The 15,792-nt window shown below is 31.5% G+C and overlaps 2 protein-coding genes across 2 annotated transcripts; one reads left to right on the top strand and one right to left on the bottom strand.

Annotated features, from left to right (window-relative positions):
* Positions 1–4,072: 4,072 nt before the first annotated feature.
* On the bottom strand, positions 4,073–4,822 carry LOC146923476 (uncharacterized). Its single transcript, XM_085711726.1, has one exon. The coding sequence runs from the start codon at positions 4,820–4,822 to the stop codon at positions 4,073–4,075; it is 750 nt and encodes a 249-aa protein (XP_085567852.1).
* A 1,997-nt stretch (positions 4,823–6,819) lies between these two features.
* Positions 6,820–8,585, top strand: LOC146923475 (peroxidase RIP1-like). The gene is made up of 3 exons (XM_085708642.1): positions 6,820–7,209; positions 7,358–7,552; positions 7,808–8,585. Exons 1-3 carry the CDS (start codon positions 6,994–6,996, stop codon positions 7,937–7,939), a joined length of 543 nt encoding a protein of 180 aa, XP_085564768.1. The 5' UTR covers positions 6,820–6,993; the 3' UTR covers positions 7,940–8,585.
* Positions 8,586–15,792: the final 7,207 nt, after the last annotated feature.

Genomic DNA, 15,792 nt, shown 5'->3' with positions numbered 1-15,792 from the left:
AATTATCATGGATGAAGCCTTAAAGATCTAGTTGTTCTATCTGATGCTCACACAATTGGATTTGCCAAATGCAGTTCATTTAAAGACAGGATCTTCAAAGACAGCAACATAGACAACAATTTTGCAGCCAGTTTACGCAAGACGTGCCCTCTAATCGGTGGCGATAACAATTTACTACTCCTAAAAGATTTGACAATACATACATATTATAAGGATTTGTTGTACAAAAAGGGTCTCTTTGATTCTGATCAAGAGCTTTTTAAAGGTGATGGTTCTGAAAGTGATAAATTGGTGCAACTTTAGAGCATAAATTCTTATGCTTTTGCTAATGACTTTGGAGTTTCTATGATCAAGATGGGTAACATAAAAGCTCTTATTGGAGAAATGGGTGAGATTAGGCAAAACTGTAGAAAAGTAAACTATATATGACTGAACATTACAATGATTGACTGATCTCAACTGAAGGAATAAAAGGTAGAGAATGATTAATTGTTCAAGTGATTGAATTCAAAAATCTTGTGGGAAAGTTGTAAAATATATAGTCGGTGAAACATTAATTAGGCTACAAATTGAAAGGAAAACTACATTTAAAGTCGGAGTACATTCACGTGTCTTATGAATCAAGTTGTTCGACCGTTTATTGATAACTTTATAGTCGTATGACTATAACTTTATAGTTATATAAACTTTGACAAGTGCTACGAACTCTTCATTAGTAAAAACCCAATGCCAAGCTGAAGAAATATTTTTTCCTAACTAGTGAAGTTACTTTTTTTTTTTTGGAGACACCATGGTTGTTGAAGGCATTCACGTTGATAGTTGACCTATTTCAAAATCAATCAATGCGTGAGAAATTTCAATGGTTTAGTTTAGTTTTATTGAAGTTTCATAATGAATTATAGCTAGATTTCTGCAATGGATTGAGCAAGCATTAAAAAGTTTATATGAGCTAAAATAATGTTCGACTCAAACACCAATGTTATTTATTTACAACTTTGATCAGTTGTTTGAAGTTAGTTGTCACACTTTAAATACTAGAAATGGTGTTTTTCTAAGTCAAGAAGGTCATCTAATAGACTTATGATAAGGAGTTATACGCCATTGTTTGTGTGATATGCCCGTAAGTGTGTGGGTATATCATCGTAGTAGAATGAGTATCGTATTAACATGGACTTGTGAATCTCAAGTTGGGTTTTCTTTTTTAAAATGTTTAGTTAGAAAGTGTTTTGGTTTTTGAAAAGGGTTGATTTTTAAAAAGCACCTTTGAAATCATGTAGTTTATCATTACAATGAACAATATTCCTAGTTCTGAATCTTTACTAATGGCATGAAAATTCATTGCTTAAGGATGATGTAACTCTTAAAACTATAATTTGCTTTCTTGCAAGAACAAAGATGTGTCTCACCAACATAGCTTCATATTCTCGTGGCTTCTATATTGGTAAGACCCATTGCACCCTATTACACATTATATCACAAAGACCATTAGACTATTCTCATACTTGAATCTTTTGTCTAGCTTCATATTTTCAGTGAAAAGGGTCTTCATTGTCTCCGGACTTGACTTGGTCAACAAATCTTCAATGTTGGTAGGAATTTCCTCCCCTTTTCACCATGTGTTCATACTCCTCTTGATTTGTCCCATTTATTCAAGACAAAGAGAAACGTAGTAAACTACAAATAAAAGTATTAATGAAAGCATAAATTTTTTAAATAATATTTAACTAAAAGCATTAATAAAAGCATACTTTTTTTAAATAATATTTAACTAAAAGTATAGCAAAATAACATGTTATCATTGTGCACTACAACATTGTACTCATTGCTTGTTGAACAATTTATCCATTATTCTAATCATGAACCTCTGAAGTATTTGAATTCTCAACAAAAGATCAAACACATACATGCCACTGGGAGTGTGTTTTTATAGCCTCATCCATTCTTACTTGAAGATAAAGCGGGAGTTCAAAATATTATTGTGAATGGTTTCAGCAGCCCGCATACCATACTTTCTATTTTGTAAGTGAAAGTAATTGGATTTAACACAGTCAATGAGATATAAAAAGATTATCAAGATATTCAAAAGGTTTGGAATGCCATTGAATTACAACCTTCTCAAGACTTAGACTACTACAAACATGAGGGATTTTTGTTCAAATGAAAGACCTTAGCTTGTTGTATATATTCCTAAGTGCTCACTACGAGAAGCCATATAATGAGAATCCCATGATGGAGAATTAGCAAATAATTTTGGACTAGGTAAAATCGTGGCTTTGGTAAAGATAATTTTTATTGGCTGAGAATTAAAAGAGATGTCAACAACATATTCAAAGATATGTCGTCGAATTTGCCACTTGGCCAAGAGCCCAAGACCAAAATCCAAAACCCTAGGTTATACATGCCACTTCTAATTCCGTAAGAACCTTGAGAAGATGTTAGCATGGACTTTAGTCCTTTAGGTTACCACGGACTCATCGTCGGAAGGATTATATTTATGGAAGTTGTCGACAAATTTTAAAAAATGACTCATTTCATCCCATGTTAAAAAGACTAACAATGATGTTTAAGTTGTTGACTTATATTTAATTTAATGGAAGTTCTTAGTCTTTATGGTATTCCAAAAAAATATCACTTCTGACTAAGATGTTAGATTCCTAAGCCACTTAAGAAAAACCTTGTTAAGCTTCAATTTCTTAGTGCTAATTCTCGAACAGGTGGACAAACTGAAGCTATTAACATGATTTTGGGAAACCACTTTCAGTTAAGATTTGATGTTATGGGCGGTATTACATAAGTCTCTCCATTGCCACCATCGATAGTATGTTAGTTTCACCATTGCACCACCATATTATTGAACCTAAGTCACCATGTTTGTCAATTTCCCTTTTTACATGATCATATTTCCTGTGGTGTTAACTACTACTATTATTTCAACTGTAATTTAGCATCTATGTTTAGTATGGCTTGCCGTATTGGAGAAACAATAAAATAATAGCTTGGTCATGGTACATGTGGCTAGATTTAAAGATAATAGTATAGTTATTTTGGGAACTAAAAAAATATCCAACACCGTATTTTTATACGGTTGTTAATAACAATTGTAATGAATCGTAGAATCATAGGGATGAAGATCATAGATGTAAACGAGATAGCAAGCATAAGAGTACTCATGAGGGAGATACTCAAAGAAACTTATTAGAGAATGAATACATTAATAAAAGATGAATATGAGTACAATGGTGAGAGCTATTTATAGAGATGAGTTAGTGTAACTAACTCCTAACTAACTTGCTTGCTCTCCAAGCTATCTAGATAACTTGCTCTCCAAGTTATCTTCTCACTATACTCTAATAGTCCCCCTCAAACTCAAAATGGGAAAATTCACCAATTTGAGTTTGAAATACAATGAAAGTGCAATGATTATTCAAACTGAAGAAACTAAGTAAAATGGGGGTTAAACTAGTAAAATCAGAAAAACTAATATGAAATGAAAAGAAGCCCAAGCCTAATAGAGGAAATCAGATCCATGTGACAATATAGTAGGCAAGTGCTGGTCTTCTAAATCTATGCAAACGTGATCCCTTCTTCAAAATCTGCAAACACACTTCTGGGACAAAACCAGTTTATGCACACCGCTTTTGCTTCTTCTTTTTCTTAACCTCAACCAGCTTATTCCGTAAGCTCTTTTGCATTGCAACCGAAAGAAATTTCAAACGCGCTTCTGACCCAAAAGAAACTTATCGAAAACGTGTTTTTAATGATTAAGCAAACATGACAGAAAACACATTTGAACTCGAACTCGTTTCCCAAACGCATGTTTCCAATAACGTTCTTATATAATAGTGATTTTGTTAAGTGATTATGCGAAACTGTAAATCAGCTTATTCGATACACCACTGAACCAAAAGCAAGGACGCGTATCATGATTCATTACGAACAAAAGCGGATTCTTCCAAAATCGCTTTTCCAAAGAACGCGCTTTTGAGTTTCTGATTCTGATTGAAACTTGCTTATAGTTTTGAGCGAAAACTGAATGATTAATTTAGGAAAACAGAATCAAGATATGCCTCCCTCAATTCCAAGGCATCCACCACAAACGGAAAGAAGTACGATAGAGAACATTGTGAACGGAGAAAAACGAACATGAACCAACGCTTCCACCGGGATCAAAATCAACGATTGATTCGTCATGTAACTGAAAAGACCGAATCTTGTTGTCGACAGCAGAAGCAATTGTTTCAGTCTGTTTTCCGACGAACAACCACGAAGCCAAAAGCTTCACAGCAGCGACGCCGTAAACAGAGCTACACGATCTCACCGGTAATGTCTCGATGAGAACTTCCGGCGCTTCAAAAATGACAAAATCAGAGGAACGATTCTCCAAGTCAGGTTCAAGAACGTCCAATTTCCCATCTTCTTGCGAATCAACGAACACACAGTCGTCTTCTTTGACAATGTTGTAGCAAGGATCGACAATTACGCAAGAAATCTCACCAATCTTGACGGAGAATCCATCGAATTTTGGTTCGATTGAAGGAGTAGAAACCAGAATGATTGGAGAATCAAAACTGCCGAATCGGATGCAATCATGAGAAGCTGAAGGTTCCTGAATTGCAGAAGCAGAAGCTGCGTCATCAGAATCATCATCTTCATCAATGTCATAATCGGAAGCAGAAGCGGAAGCATCATCATCATTTTCCTCCCTTGGGTATCGCTCTGATACCATGTAATGAATCGTAGAATCATAGGGATGAAGATCATAGATGTAAGCGAGATAACAAGCATAAGAGTACTCATGAGGGAGATACTCAAAGAAACTCATTAGAGAATGAATAGATTGATAAAAGATGAATATGAGTACAATGGTGAGAGCTATTTATAGAGGTGAGTTAGTGTAACTAACTCCTAACTAACTTGCTTGCTCTCCAAGCTATCTAGATAACTTGCTCTCAAAGTTATCTTCTCACTATACTCTAATAACAATTTCTCGCTCTCTCATAATCAAGCTAACATTTACTTTATGTGTATTTGTGTATGGTTGTCATAAAAGTTAGAGAGCTGCTATATGCAGCGAAGAATATTTACAGAATAATTCCTGAACTGACGTGTACAGTGTACATATGCATTGAGGTGAAGAATTAAATCCCGGATTTTGTGGAATAAAGGCTAGGTGGTACTTTAATTAGCCAATCACAGCAATTCGCGATGAGCTTGGGAAGGATTTCTTCGCTATCTTTAGCATTTTTCTAAAAGTTATGACATTTTAGTCGTTCAAATTAAATAAGACTCCTCGGCTTTCAATGAGATTGAATACCCCATGTACTTGTATGAATGATCTTTGCTTCTAAAAAAAACCTATCGTTGGTATTATAAGATCAATCCTATCATAGTATCATGTGTTATCATCCAAATGTGAAGTAAAACCAAGTCTATCTCTTTGAGATATATATATATATATATATATATATATATATATATATATATATATATATTAGGGTAGATTTTCTCTAAAGTTCAATGTTAAATTCTTAATTGCAGTTGTTAAAGTAAATTCCTAATTCCTAAAGTTGGTAGAATGCAGTCATTATTCAGACAGACAACAGTTTACAGTTGTATATATAGTTTGATAATACTATATGGAATTGAGTAACATCATTACATATGTTAAGAAGTCGGGAGCACATTCTCTTCACTACTTGTCCCACAAGCAACTACTTTCAAGTTTAGATGTCCCTTTCATTCTTTTTCAATTCAATACATTATTAAAAAAATCTAAAAGATATATACACGCTTTGTGGAGTTAATTAAAATAATCTGTTCAACTCAAGATTTTTTTGACGGGTTCTATCAAGGTTCTTTTCATGCTACTGGATTACGCTTAATTAGTCCAGTTCTTATATTAATTAGAGATCATAAACCCACTTAGGCATACATCTAAGGAGGTTTTGAGTCATCTACATCTTTAGAATATTTAAGCCGTAATAATAAGGTGCTTAATTGTGCAGTATGAATACTAGGTCAGATTGTTGTGGATTATAATAAGACTATCTTGATTTCATTATATAAATTCCATTTGTTTTAAAAGGATACATAATCCGTTGTTGAAAATGATTTTGAGAGAAACTAATCAAGACAACTTATGATTAGAAGCATTTTGATAATTTGTTTGGTTTTCCATTTTCTTTAAATTTATATATATATATATATATATATATATATATATATATATATATATATATATATATATATATATATATATATATATATATATATAACAAATGAAAACTCCAAAAGTGTGATTTTTTTTTATTTTTAAATTAAAATTTTCACAATCAAAATTATAACAAATGCACCCTATAAAATGCTTACTTGTGTAGCTAGCCAATAAGAATTTAAAATTTATGGAAATTTATAAAGGAAAAAGTATCAAAATTTGAATAACTTTATCACTGTTGGTGACAAATTGTAAAAGAAATTATTTAGCATAGATTATGTATTTCCATTTCTACTTTTGGTCACTAGATAACTATATATGTGTGTGCGCAATTGTAGAGATTAGTATCTTTTATGTCAAAAATAATCCACCATAGATCAAATTTTGCCAACTTTGCAAATATCATCATCATATATTAATATTCATTTTGGAATTACAAATATAATAAAGCAACATGCACCATCGATCATACATATCATTTCTATATCCAATGCTATTGGTGATAAAGGTGGCAATGTTTATGTAATTCTTATAGAAGGTTTTGGGTCAACGGTACCAAGCAGGCGAACACATATAAGTAGTAGGTACATTATGACTTCAAATATTATATAAATTGACAACACTATCAAGTAAATAAATATGACCTAGTTGCTATATTTCATTCATCAAAAAATTAAAGTTGCTAAATTTTCATTCTATATAAAGCATCTCTCTGATTTAAGATACTCACAAAAACAAGATCTTAGCTCAAATCAAAGTCTAATACAAGCATATAGCAAATGGATTCTCGTAACCAATATTATGTTGTAATTTTTATGATCACTTTTGCAACCATTTTGAGTCCTACCATTGCAAAGCTCAATCCAAATTATTATGACAGAATTTGTCCTAAGGCATTGCCAATCATAAAGTCAGTTGTTAAGCAAGCACTCATTCGTGAGCCACACATGGGAGCATCGTTGCTACGTTTGCATTTCCATGACTGCTTTGTTAGCGTAAGTTAGTTTATTGCATAAACTCATGATTACATTTTTTTAAATTATGTTTAGCTTGATAAAATAGTTACTTAACAGTTTATATACATATTGATGTATGTATAATGTGATATTGTTATTAAATTAACGTATTGTCATATCTACGCAGGGTTGTGATGGATCGGTTCTGCTAGATGACACTCCTACATTCATTGGTGAGAAGACTGCATTTCCAAATAACAATTCAATTAGAGGTTTTGAGGTTGTTGATCAAATTAAAGCTGCTGTTACCAAAGCTTGCAAACGTGATGTTGTATCTTGTGCCGATATTTTAGCTATATCAGCTCGAGACTCGGTTGCCATTGTTAGTACTCTTTCCAATATTTTGCACTTTTTAATCATGGTTTTACATCGCACTAACCCTAATTGCGACCGCAATATAAAAAGATATACTTCTATGTTGCCAAATTTTTCTACAAGTTTATAACATTACTGCGACCGCAACTCTAACTTAAAACCATGTTTAAATTAAACTCATATTTAATATTTGTTGGTTTTAAATTTTTTGTCACTAATTCAACTAACATTGACAACTAACAAATGTTTCTTCAATCAACAGATGGGTGGTAACCAATATTGGTACCAAGTGTTACTAGGAAGAAGAGATTCAAGATTTGCAAGCAGAGATGCAGCAAATACAAATCTTCCTCCTCCATTTTTCAACTTCTCACAACTCATCACAAATTTCTAGTCACATGGACTAAACCTTAAAGACTTGGTTGTTCTATCTGGTGGCCATACAATTGGATTTTCCAAATGCACTAACTTTAGAAACAGAATCTACAATGACACCAACATAGACACCAATTTTGCAGCAAATTTGCAAAAGACATGCCCTCAAATCGGCAGCGATGATAATTTAGCTCCATTTGATTCTACTCCTTCAAGAGTTGACATAAAATACTATAAGGCTTTGTTGTATAAACAAGGTCTCCTTCATTCTGATCAAGAGCTTTTCAAAGGTGATGGTTCTCAAAGTGATAGATTGGTGCAACTTTATAGTAAAAATTCTTATGCTTTTGCTAAAGATTTTGGAGTTTCTATGATTAAGATGGGTAATTTGAAGCCTCTTACTGGGAAAAAGGGTGAGATTAGGTGTAATTGCAGAAAAGTCAATCAGAACTGAATAATATAATGATGGAAGAACCATGGAGGAATGAAGAAGGAGAAAGATTGATTAATTGTTTAATAGGTTGTGCCAATTTTTATATGCTCTCTAAATTATTCAAATATTTTGATAAGAATAATAATTCTAGGTTCAAAACAGAACCATGAATTGTTAAGGAGTCTGTTAAAAGTGATATTTAATTTATTGTTTTCATTGCAAGAGTCTTAAATTTTATGTGTGACTAAATTTTTAGAAAGGTGATATTTATAGTTTATAAAAGTATTGATTTTTGTAAGTTTTTATAAGAAGAAAAAATGAGATCAAAATTTTGTAGTCTACCTTAACTACTTTTCATCAACTGAATGATAGATCAACTTGTTCTCATTTTAATTAACTTGCATTCTAAACCTCAAATTCAAAATCACAAGCAACTGAACTCAAGTAATTAATGAGTTACATCAACGACGAACTGTTCTGATCTTCTGGAGGACCTAAGTTTGATCACGGGGTGAAACAATTTTTTGGTCAGAATTTACTTACCTCTGGATCAAACTTCAGATTACCATAATCTCTTTCCCCCTGAAAACATGAGGGTTAACAAAAAAAAAAATGAATTCAATTTTAATTGTCGATTGAATATGTTTACCTTTTTGTTTTTACACAAAAAAAAGTTTATTTACTTACAAAAGTGTTGAAGTTTAGAACTCAATCAGTCTTCTTGTGGGGACGATCTTTATTTATACATCTTACTTCTTATGGTGTATACTTGTACTTTCTGAATTAGGTCTAAAAATTGAGAGACAAAATTGAAGATAGAGTGTAATTAATGAGAGCATTATGCTTACTAAAAATAATGGAATTTTAGGGCCTGTTTGATTCTGTTTTTTAAAACTGTTTTCTCTTCTCTAAAATTTGAAAATTCTAAAACTTATTTGGTTGACTACTTTTTAAAAATTGTTTCCCAAAACTGTTTTATTTTTTGCTGTTTTTAAAACTAAAAAATGACAACTGCTGAATAGTGTTTTGGTTTTCAGTTTCCAATTTCCAAAACTAAAAACACGGAAATGTGGTATATTTTCATTAATGGCATTTTAGTAAATAAGTGGCAGAATTTTCTTATCTATAAAACACTTTTAAGAAATAAGATTACCAAGCAGGTATTTATTTTATTTTCTTCTTAAAAACAGTTTCTAAAAACTGATTTATAAAATGCTTTTAAAAAACAAAAACTGAAAACAAATCAAACAGGCCCTTAGTAAGCATGATTTTCAATTAAGATTGTAATGTGTTTTTCAAGTATTGATTTTCAGATAAAACCTTACAAAAAAAATAATTAACATTATTTTGTTAAATAAAGCAAGAATACAAGAATATAGGGAAGAAAAAAAAAAGTTTTAGAAAAAACGTTTGACTAAAGAGGCTTCCCAACTTTTATCATGTGATCGAATTCATTTGTGACGCTTTAAATCAACAATGGTAAACTTACATATTGAACTTATGATAACGTGTTATAGGTCGTGAACTACAACATTGGATGCATTACTTGTCAAACGACTAACGATGTTGTTCAACTTGCTGACTTATATTTTAAACTGGCTCGTCTTCATGGGATTCCAAAAAATATCACTTTTGATCGAGATGTTAAATTCTTAAGCCAAATTAGAGAACCTTGTGGATGAAGATGGGTGATAAGCTTCAAATCAGTGGTGATAGGCATCCCAAACAAATGGACAAACCAAAGTTGTTAATAGGACTTGGGAAACCAAGTTCGAAGTTCTGAAGTTAAATACCTAAAAAATTAAATTGTGAATTTCTTTTTTGGTGGTGGTCGGGGTTCAAACCCCAGACCTTGTATATTTTTATGTAGTGTCCATATCAACTGAGCTAAGCTCACAAGGACAAATTGTGAATTTGCTTAAAAGAATGGATGTAACAATCAGAAATTTTAATTATCAAAATTTTACTCAATATAGAACGTACACAACAAACATAAATTTAAATACAATTTTTTCAAAACTGAATTAGGACTAAACACTCTTGTGTTTTTGGACAAAATCCTTCGTTTAAGGGGTCGAAGTGAGAGTTTTTAATTATCAGAATTTCTCAAATACTTTATGTTCTAGGATATTGCATTCTATTTCTACCCCTTTAAAATAAATTTTGTCCCCAAAATTCCGTGGTCTAACTAACATCTCCAAAGTCATGTTGCGCTACCATGAAGAAATCCAAATTCCTAATTAGGAAGCAACATCAACTTTGGCTACCACTTGGGAAGTTACATGATATGGAAAGACACTCCTTTCTAAATATTATACTCGCAATACAATTCAGATATTGAAACCTCTTAGTATTAATTAACTTAGTTTATTAGGATCTTGTCAGTAGAGTAACTATGTCAATGTCAACACTATAATAAAAATAAATTTTCAAAAGCAATACGAGAAATGTTATATGCAGTGCTTGTCATTTCTCATTCTCTAAAATATTTCGCAAGCGGTCGTCCCACTAAGTCATGCTGAGAAGCTGGAAACGACAACAGACTATTGAACGACAGACTAACACTCCTACGTCAAACTGAACTGGCATGCTCTGATACTAATTGTAACAGCCAAAAAAAATTATTACCAACATTTTACTCAATAAAGTGTTGGAAATTTAGGTCTTAATAAAAACAAATTTCATAAAACATGTTCAACAATTATTAATCGATAGCGGAAGCAAACAGAACATTGAACATTAATATGAACGGATCTACGACATATTTGATTTATCAAAGATATTAAGAACTAGGGTATTAGCAATACCTGGATAAAGCTTTCGTGGCAGCCCTCTCGGCATCAACGATAAACAGGTGATCTGAAACAAACAAGAAGGTTAGCGGCGACTGATTTGGTTTTTCCTCAACAGGTACCTTTATGGCTCGAGTTCTCTTCAGATGGGGAGAAGAGAGAGTTTGTCGGGTGTATTGGGGACCATAACCTCTTTTATATTGGATGGTCATTAAGGTTTCCCATTATTCCGTTAATGGGTCATCCGGACATCCACTCATTGAGTCCATATATCAACTATTTAATTAATTATCCAATTAAAATTTTAATAGTCTTATTACTTAATTTGATCACTAATTAAAGGCTCACAATTGATAAATAGCTAATATAATTATTATTACGATATTTGCCCACATAATGAAATTGGAATATAATAAATAATAAAATATTCCAACATAAAGGTCTTACATAGCAAACATACATTTAAATGACATACTAGTTTCGACTTGGTGGAAAAAATCCACACCACACGACACATATATATTGCAATGAAGAATTCAAAAATCACATTAATTTAAGTTTGCGCTGGTTGATTTTAATTTTTCTTGATTTGCTTGTTGATATATTAAGTTTTTGCATTCCAGGTTGCATGAACATAACAAAATATGAGGTAACATACCAATTGGTAGGTCATCTACAGTTACATCAAAGAATCAATTTAGAAAAAGAACCAATCTTAGGTATTGTTTGGTTCAACCGATTGTGTAAGGAAAGATACTCCTTAGGAAAGAAGGGTTTTTGAAACCTGTGCTTCCGTCGTTTGGTTCCAACAAGAAGGGGAAAGGAAAGATAGCTTTTTGATGGGCCCCACATCAAAAAACCTTCCGCCCAAAATTGCAAAGAAAGTGGAAAGAAGAGTTTCATTATAACAAAAGACGTTTACATCCTTGCTTTGGATTGTGCACATTATGTTTATATCATAATTTATTTTATTTAATTTTCTTAACATAATGTTTTTTACTCCTTCAAAAAAAAAAACAATGCTTTTTATTTGGTCTGCTGCGTATTGCATACATAATTTGTAATCCCTTGTATGTGATTTTTCTTCATAATTTGTTCTTCTTTGTTACTAGAGTCAAATTGAGGGCGATATCCGGTAAAAAAAATTGATTCACAATCTTTTTTAAATACTAGTACATTATTAGTGCGAGTAGCAGCTCTTGATGAAAAATAAATCGGTTAAATGTAAAAGTTTATTAAAAAAGTAAATGTAGGAATATTCTATTTTCAATTTTAAAATACAAGGAAGTAATGTCATTTTCTAAATACACATCATTCTTTAGTCTCACTTTCTTTTCACTTTCACTCCTACCAAACAACCATAAAATCATCTCACTTTCCATTAACTTTCTACTCACTTTCATTCTTTTAACAATCTTTCCTATTACTTTCTTTCTTTATCCTTTCTTTTGTCATCCAAACGAACCCTTAATCTTAATCTTAATAATATACAAATCTTAATCTTAATAATATACAAATGGGGAACAACAAATAGCAAAAAATTTTGCACCAATCCAATGTGTCAAAATTCTAAGCCACCTAATGTCACATCACCATTAAAAACTAATTTTATTTTTGTCATTTTAAGCATTCACACAATACAAACAATAAAATATCATTATCTCATATTTTCCCTCTTCAATTCAAAATTTAAATTTCTAAATTTTTCAAATCCTTCTTTCCCTCCTACTTTTTCTTTTATCCCAACAAACATCACTTTCAAGTTTCAACTCACCTTTCAACAAACATCAAACTATTATTTCCTCTCATTTTCCCTCTTCAATTCAAAATTCAAATTCCTTCAAACCATTTTTTTCCTCATACATTTTCTCCCTTATTCCTATCCAACATTAATTTATCTCATTCTATTTTTTTACTCTCTCTCATTCACAAACATTCCACCACTCCCTCTTTTTCGGTGCAATTTAACCTGGGAAAGGATACTTATTACCCACCATGGGAAAGTCTTTTTTTAACCATTAGATTGAGTAGTACCACCATTGTTACTATAGTCTATCCACACTTTATTTTTTTTCACATCATCTCTATAACCTTAACAACTTAGTTTATTATCGTCACCTATGAAAATTTCATCTCAATTTATTTTTCCCTTCAAAAATATTCTTGAATCAAAATAAAGAGAAACAGAGAGAAAGGAATCTAATGAGAAAGGAATCTTAATAATATACAAATCTTAATAATATACAAATGGGGAACAACAAATAACAAAAAATTTTGCACCAATCCAATGTGTCAAAATTCTAAGCCACCTAATGTCACATCACCATTAAAAACTAATTTTATTTTTGCCATTTTAAGCATTCACACAATACAAACAATACAATATCATTATCTCATATTTTCCCTCTTCAATTCAAAATTTAAATTTCTAAATTTTTCAAATCCTTCTTTCCCTCCTACTTTTGCTTTTATCCCAACAAACATCACTTTCAAGTTTCAACTCACCTTTCAACAAACATCAAACTATTATTTCCTCTCATTTTCCCTCTTCAATTCAAAATTCAAATTCCTTCAAACCATTTTTTTCCTCATACATTTTCTCCCTTATTCCTATCCAACATTAATTTATCTCATTCTATTTTTTTACTCTCTCTCATTCACAAACATTCCACCACTCCCTCTTTTTCGGTGCAATTTAACCTGGGAAAGGATACTTATTTCCCACCATGGGAAAGTCTTTTTTTAACCATTAGATTGAGTAGTACCACCATTGTTACTATAGTCTATCCACACACTTTATTTTTTTCACATCATCTCTATAACCTTAACAACTTAGTTTATTATCGTCACCTATGAAAATTTCATCTCAATTTATTTTTCCCTTCAATTTATTTCCCACCAATCCAATGTGTCAAAATTCTAAGCCACCTAATGTCACATCACCATTAAAAACTAATTTTATTTTTGCCATTTTAAGCATTCACACAATACAAACAATACAATATCATTATCTCATATTTTCCCTCTTCAATTCAAAATTTAAATTTCTAAATTTTTCAAATCCTTCTTTCCCTCCTACTTTTGCTTTTATCCCAACAAACATCACTTTCAAGTTTCAACTCACCTTTCAACAAACATCAAACTATTATTTCCTCTCATTTTCCCTCTTCAATTCAAAATTCAAATTCCTTCAAACCATTTTTTTCCTCATACATTTTCTCCCTTATTCCTATCCAACATTAATTTATCTCATTCTATTTTTTTACTCTCTCTCATTCACAAACATTCCACCACTCCCTCTTTTTCGGTGCAATTTAACCTGGGAAAGGATACTTATTTCCCACCATGGGAAAGTCTTTTTTTAACCATTAGATTGAGTAGTACCACCATTGTTACTATAGTCTATCCACACACTTTATTTTTTTCACATCATCTCTATAACCTTAACAACTTAGTTTATTATCGTCACCTATGAAAATTTCATCTCAATTTATTTTTCCCTTCAAAAATATTCTTGAATCAAAATAAAGAGAAACGGAGAGAAAGGAATCTAATGTGAAACCCAACTATTCATCTTCATTCATTCATTTATGTGGAGTTAGGTGCATGCATGGAGGGAGTTTATCTATGAAGGACCAAATTCAATATGCATTATTGTTTGAAAATCAATTTATATTGTTGCTATCTTAATTTAGATTTACATATGTAGTGTCTCTCTATATTGGTGATGTAAATGTAACCCTATCAACTTCTTAATACTATGTGTTTAAAAATTTCTTTAGAATAGACAAGGCTACTTTGCGATTACACCATTGTCATGTATCTTGAGATATTTAAAAATGAATTAAATTGATTGATTGTGATGAGATTTCCTTTTTAAAGTGGAAAAAAATTCCAAAACACGGGAGGCTATGAATATTTGATTTAAGTTTCTGTTTAGTAAAATCAAAACTTTCATATTCGCAAAAAACACGTGGTCTATAATTTGGTGGTATGTTTAGAGCAATAATTTGTTAACGCCACATAAAATCTTTTTGTTCACCCGTGTGTTGCACGGGTGGAAATACTAGTTTAACTACATTCATGGTGGATATGATGGGTTTCAATTTCCTATAGCAACATAAAATTCTTGGTACGAGGCAATGGTAAGTACTTATGATGATTCATTTTATTCTAAGTTGTATCTCTAAAACTTGTGTGCAAGTAATACTAGCTAGTTTCATTCTGTTGGTCATGCTGACCATTTTTTTTATTCATGTGGGAGAATAAAAAGAGGTAAAGAAAACAAGAAAAATAGAATAAAAAAGACTAAGCAATAAGCATCCTGTTTTCTAAACTTAGACAAATGATAATATAATATGTCATCCCCATAACCACTAATCAATTTGAAGTCTAAGACAAAAAAAAAATTCTTCCAAAAGTCACAGCTAGAGCTAGCAAAACCGAAACTTGTGATATAGCATAAACATGGGAATGAGAAATAAAAACTTCATTCTTCTGGTAATTTAAACATTTTACATCTACATAAAATAATACCAATATTATGGAATACTAATAAATTTAAATCATACAAAAACAGTTCTACATATGATTTAGTTGAATAAGCAATTGATAGATGAAGCGATGTAACCTTAAGTTACAAAATGA

The sequence above is a fragment of the Medicago sativa genome, chromosome 5 (assembly GCF_051527215.1).
Source record: "Medicago sativa cultivar Bolivia chromosome 5, Bolivia_mono, whole genome shotgun sequence".
NCBI lineage: Eukaryota > Viridiplantae > Streptophyta > Magnoliopsida > Fabales > Fabaceae > Medicago > Medicago sativa.
The sequence above is the reverse complement of the archived record's forward strand: the minus strand, read 5'-3'. Positions and strand labels throughout refer to the sequence as shown.

Coding starts and splice junctions, on each gene's coding strand:
- LOC146923476 (XM_085711726.1), bottom strand. CDS start 4,822: ATGAGTTTCTTTGAGTATCTCCCTCATGAGTACTCTTATGCTTGTTAT.
- LOC146923475 (XM_085708642.1), top strand. CDS start 6,994: ATGGATTCTCGTAACCAATATTATGTTGTAATTTTTATGATCACTTTT. Junction 7,210..7,357: donor TCCATGACTGCTTTGTTAGC/GTAAGTTAGTTT, acceptor ATATCTACGCAG/GGTTGTGATGGATCGGTTCT. Junction 7,553..7,807: donor CTCGAGACTCGGTTGCCATT/GTTAGTACTCTT, acceptor TTCAATCAACAG/ATGGGTGGTAACCAATATTG.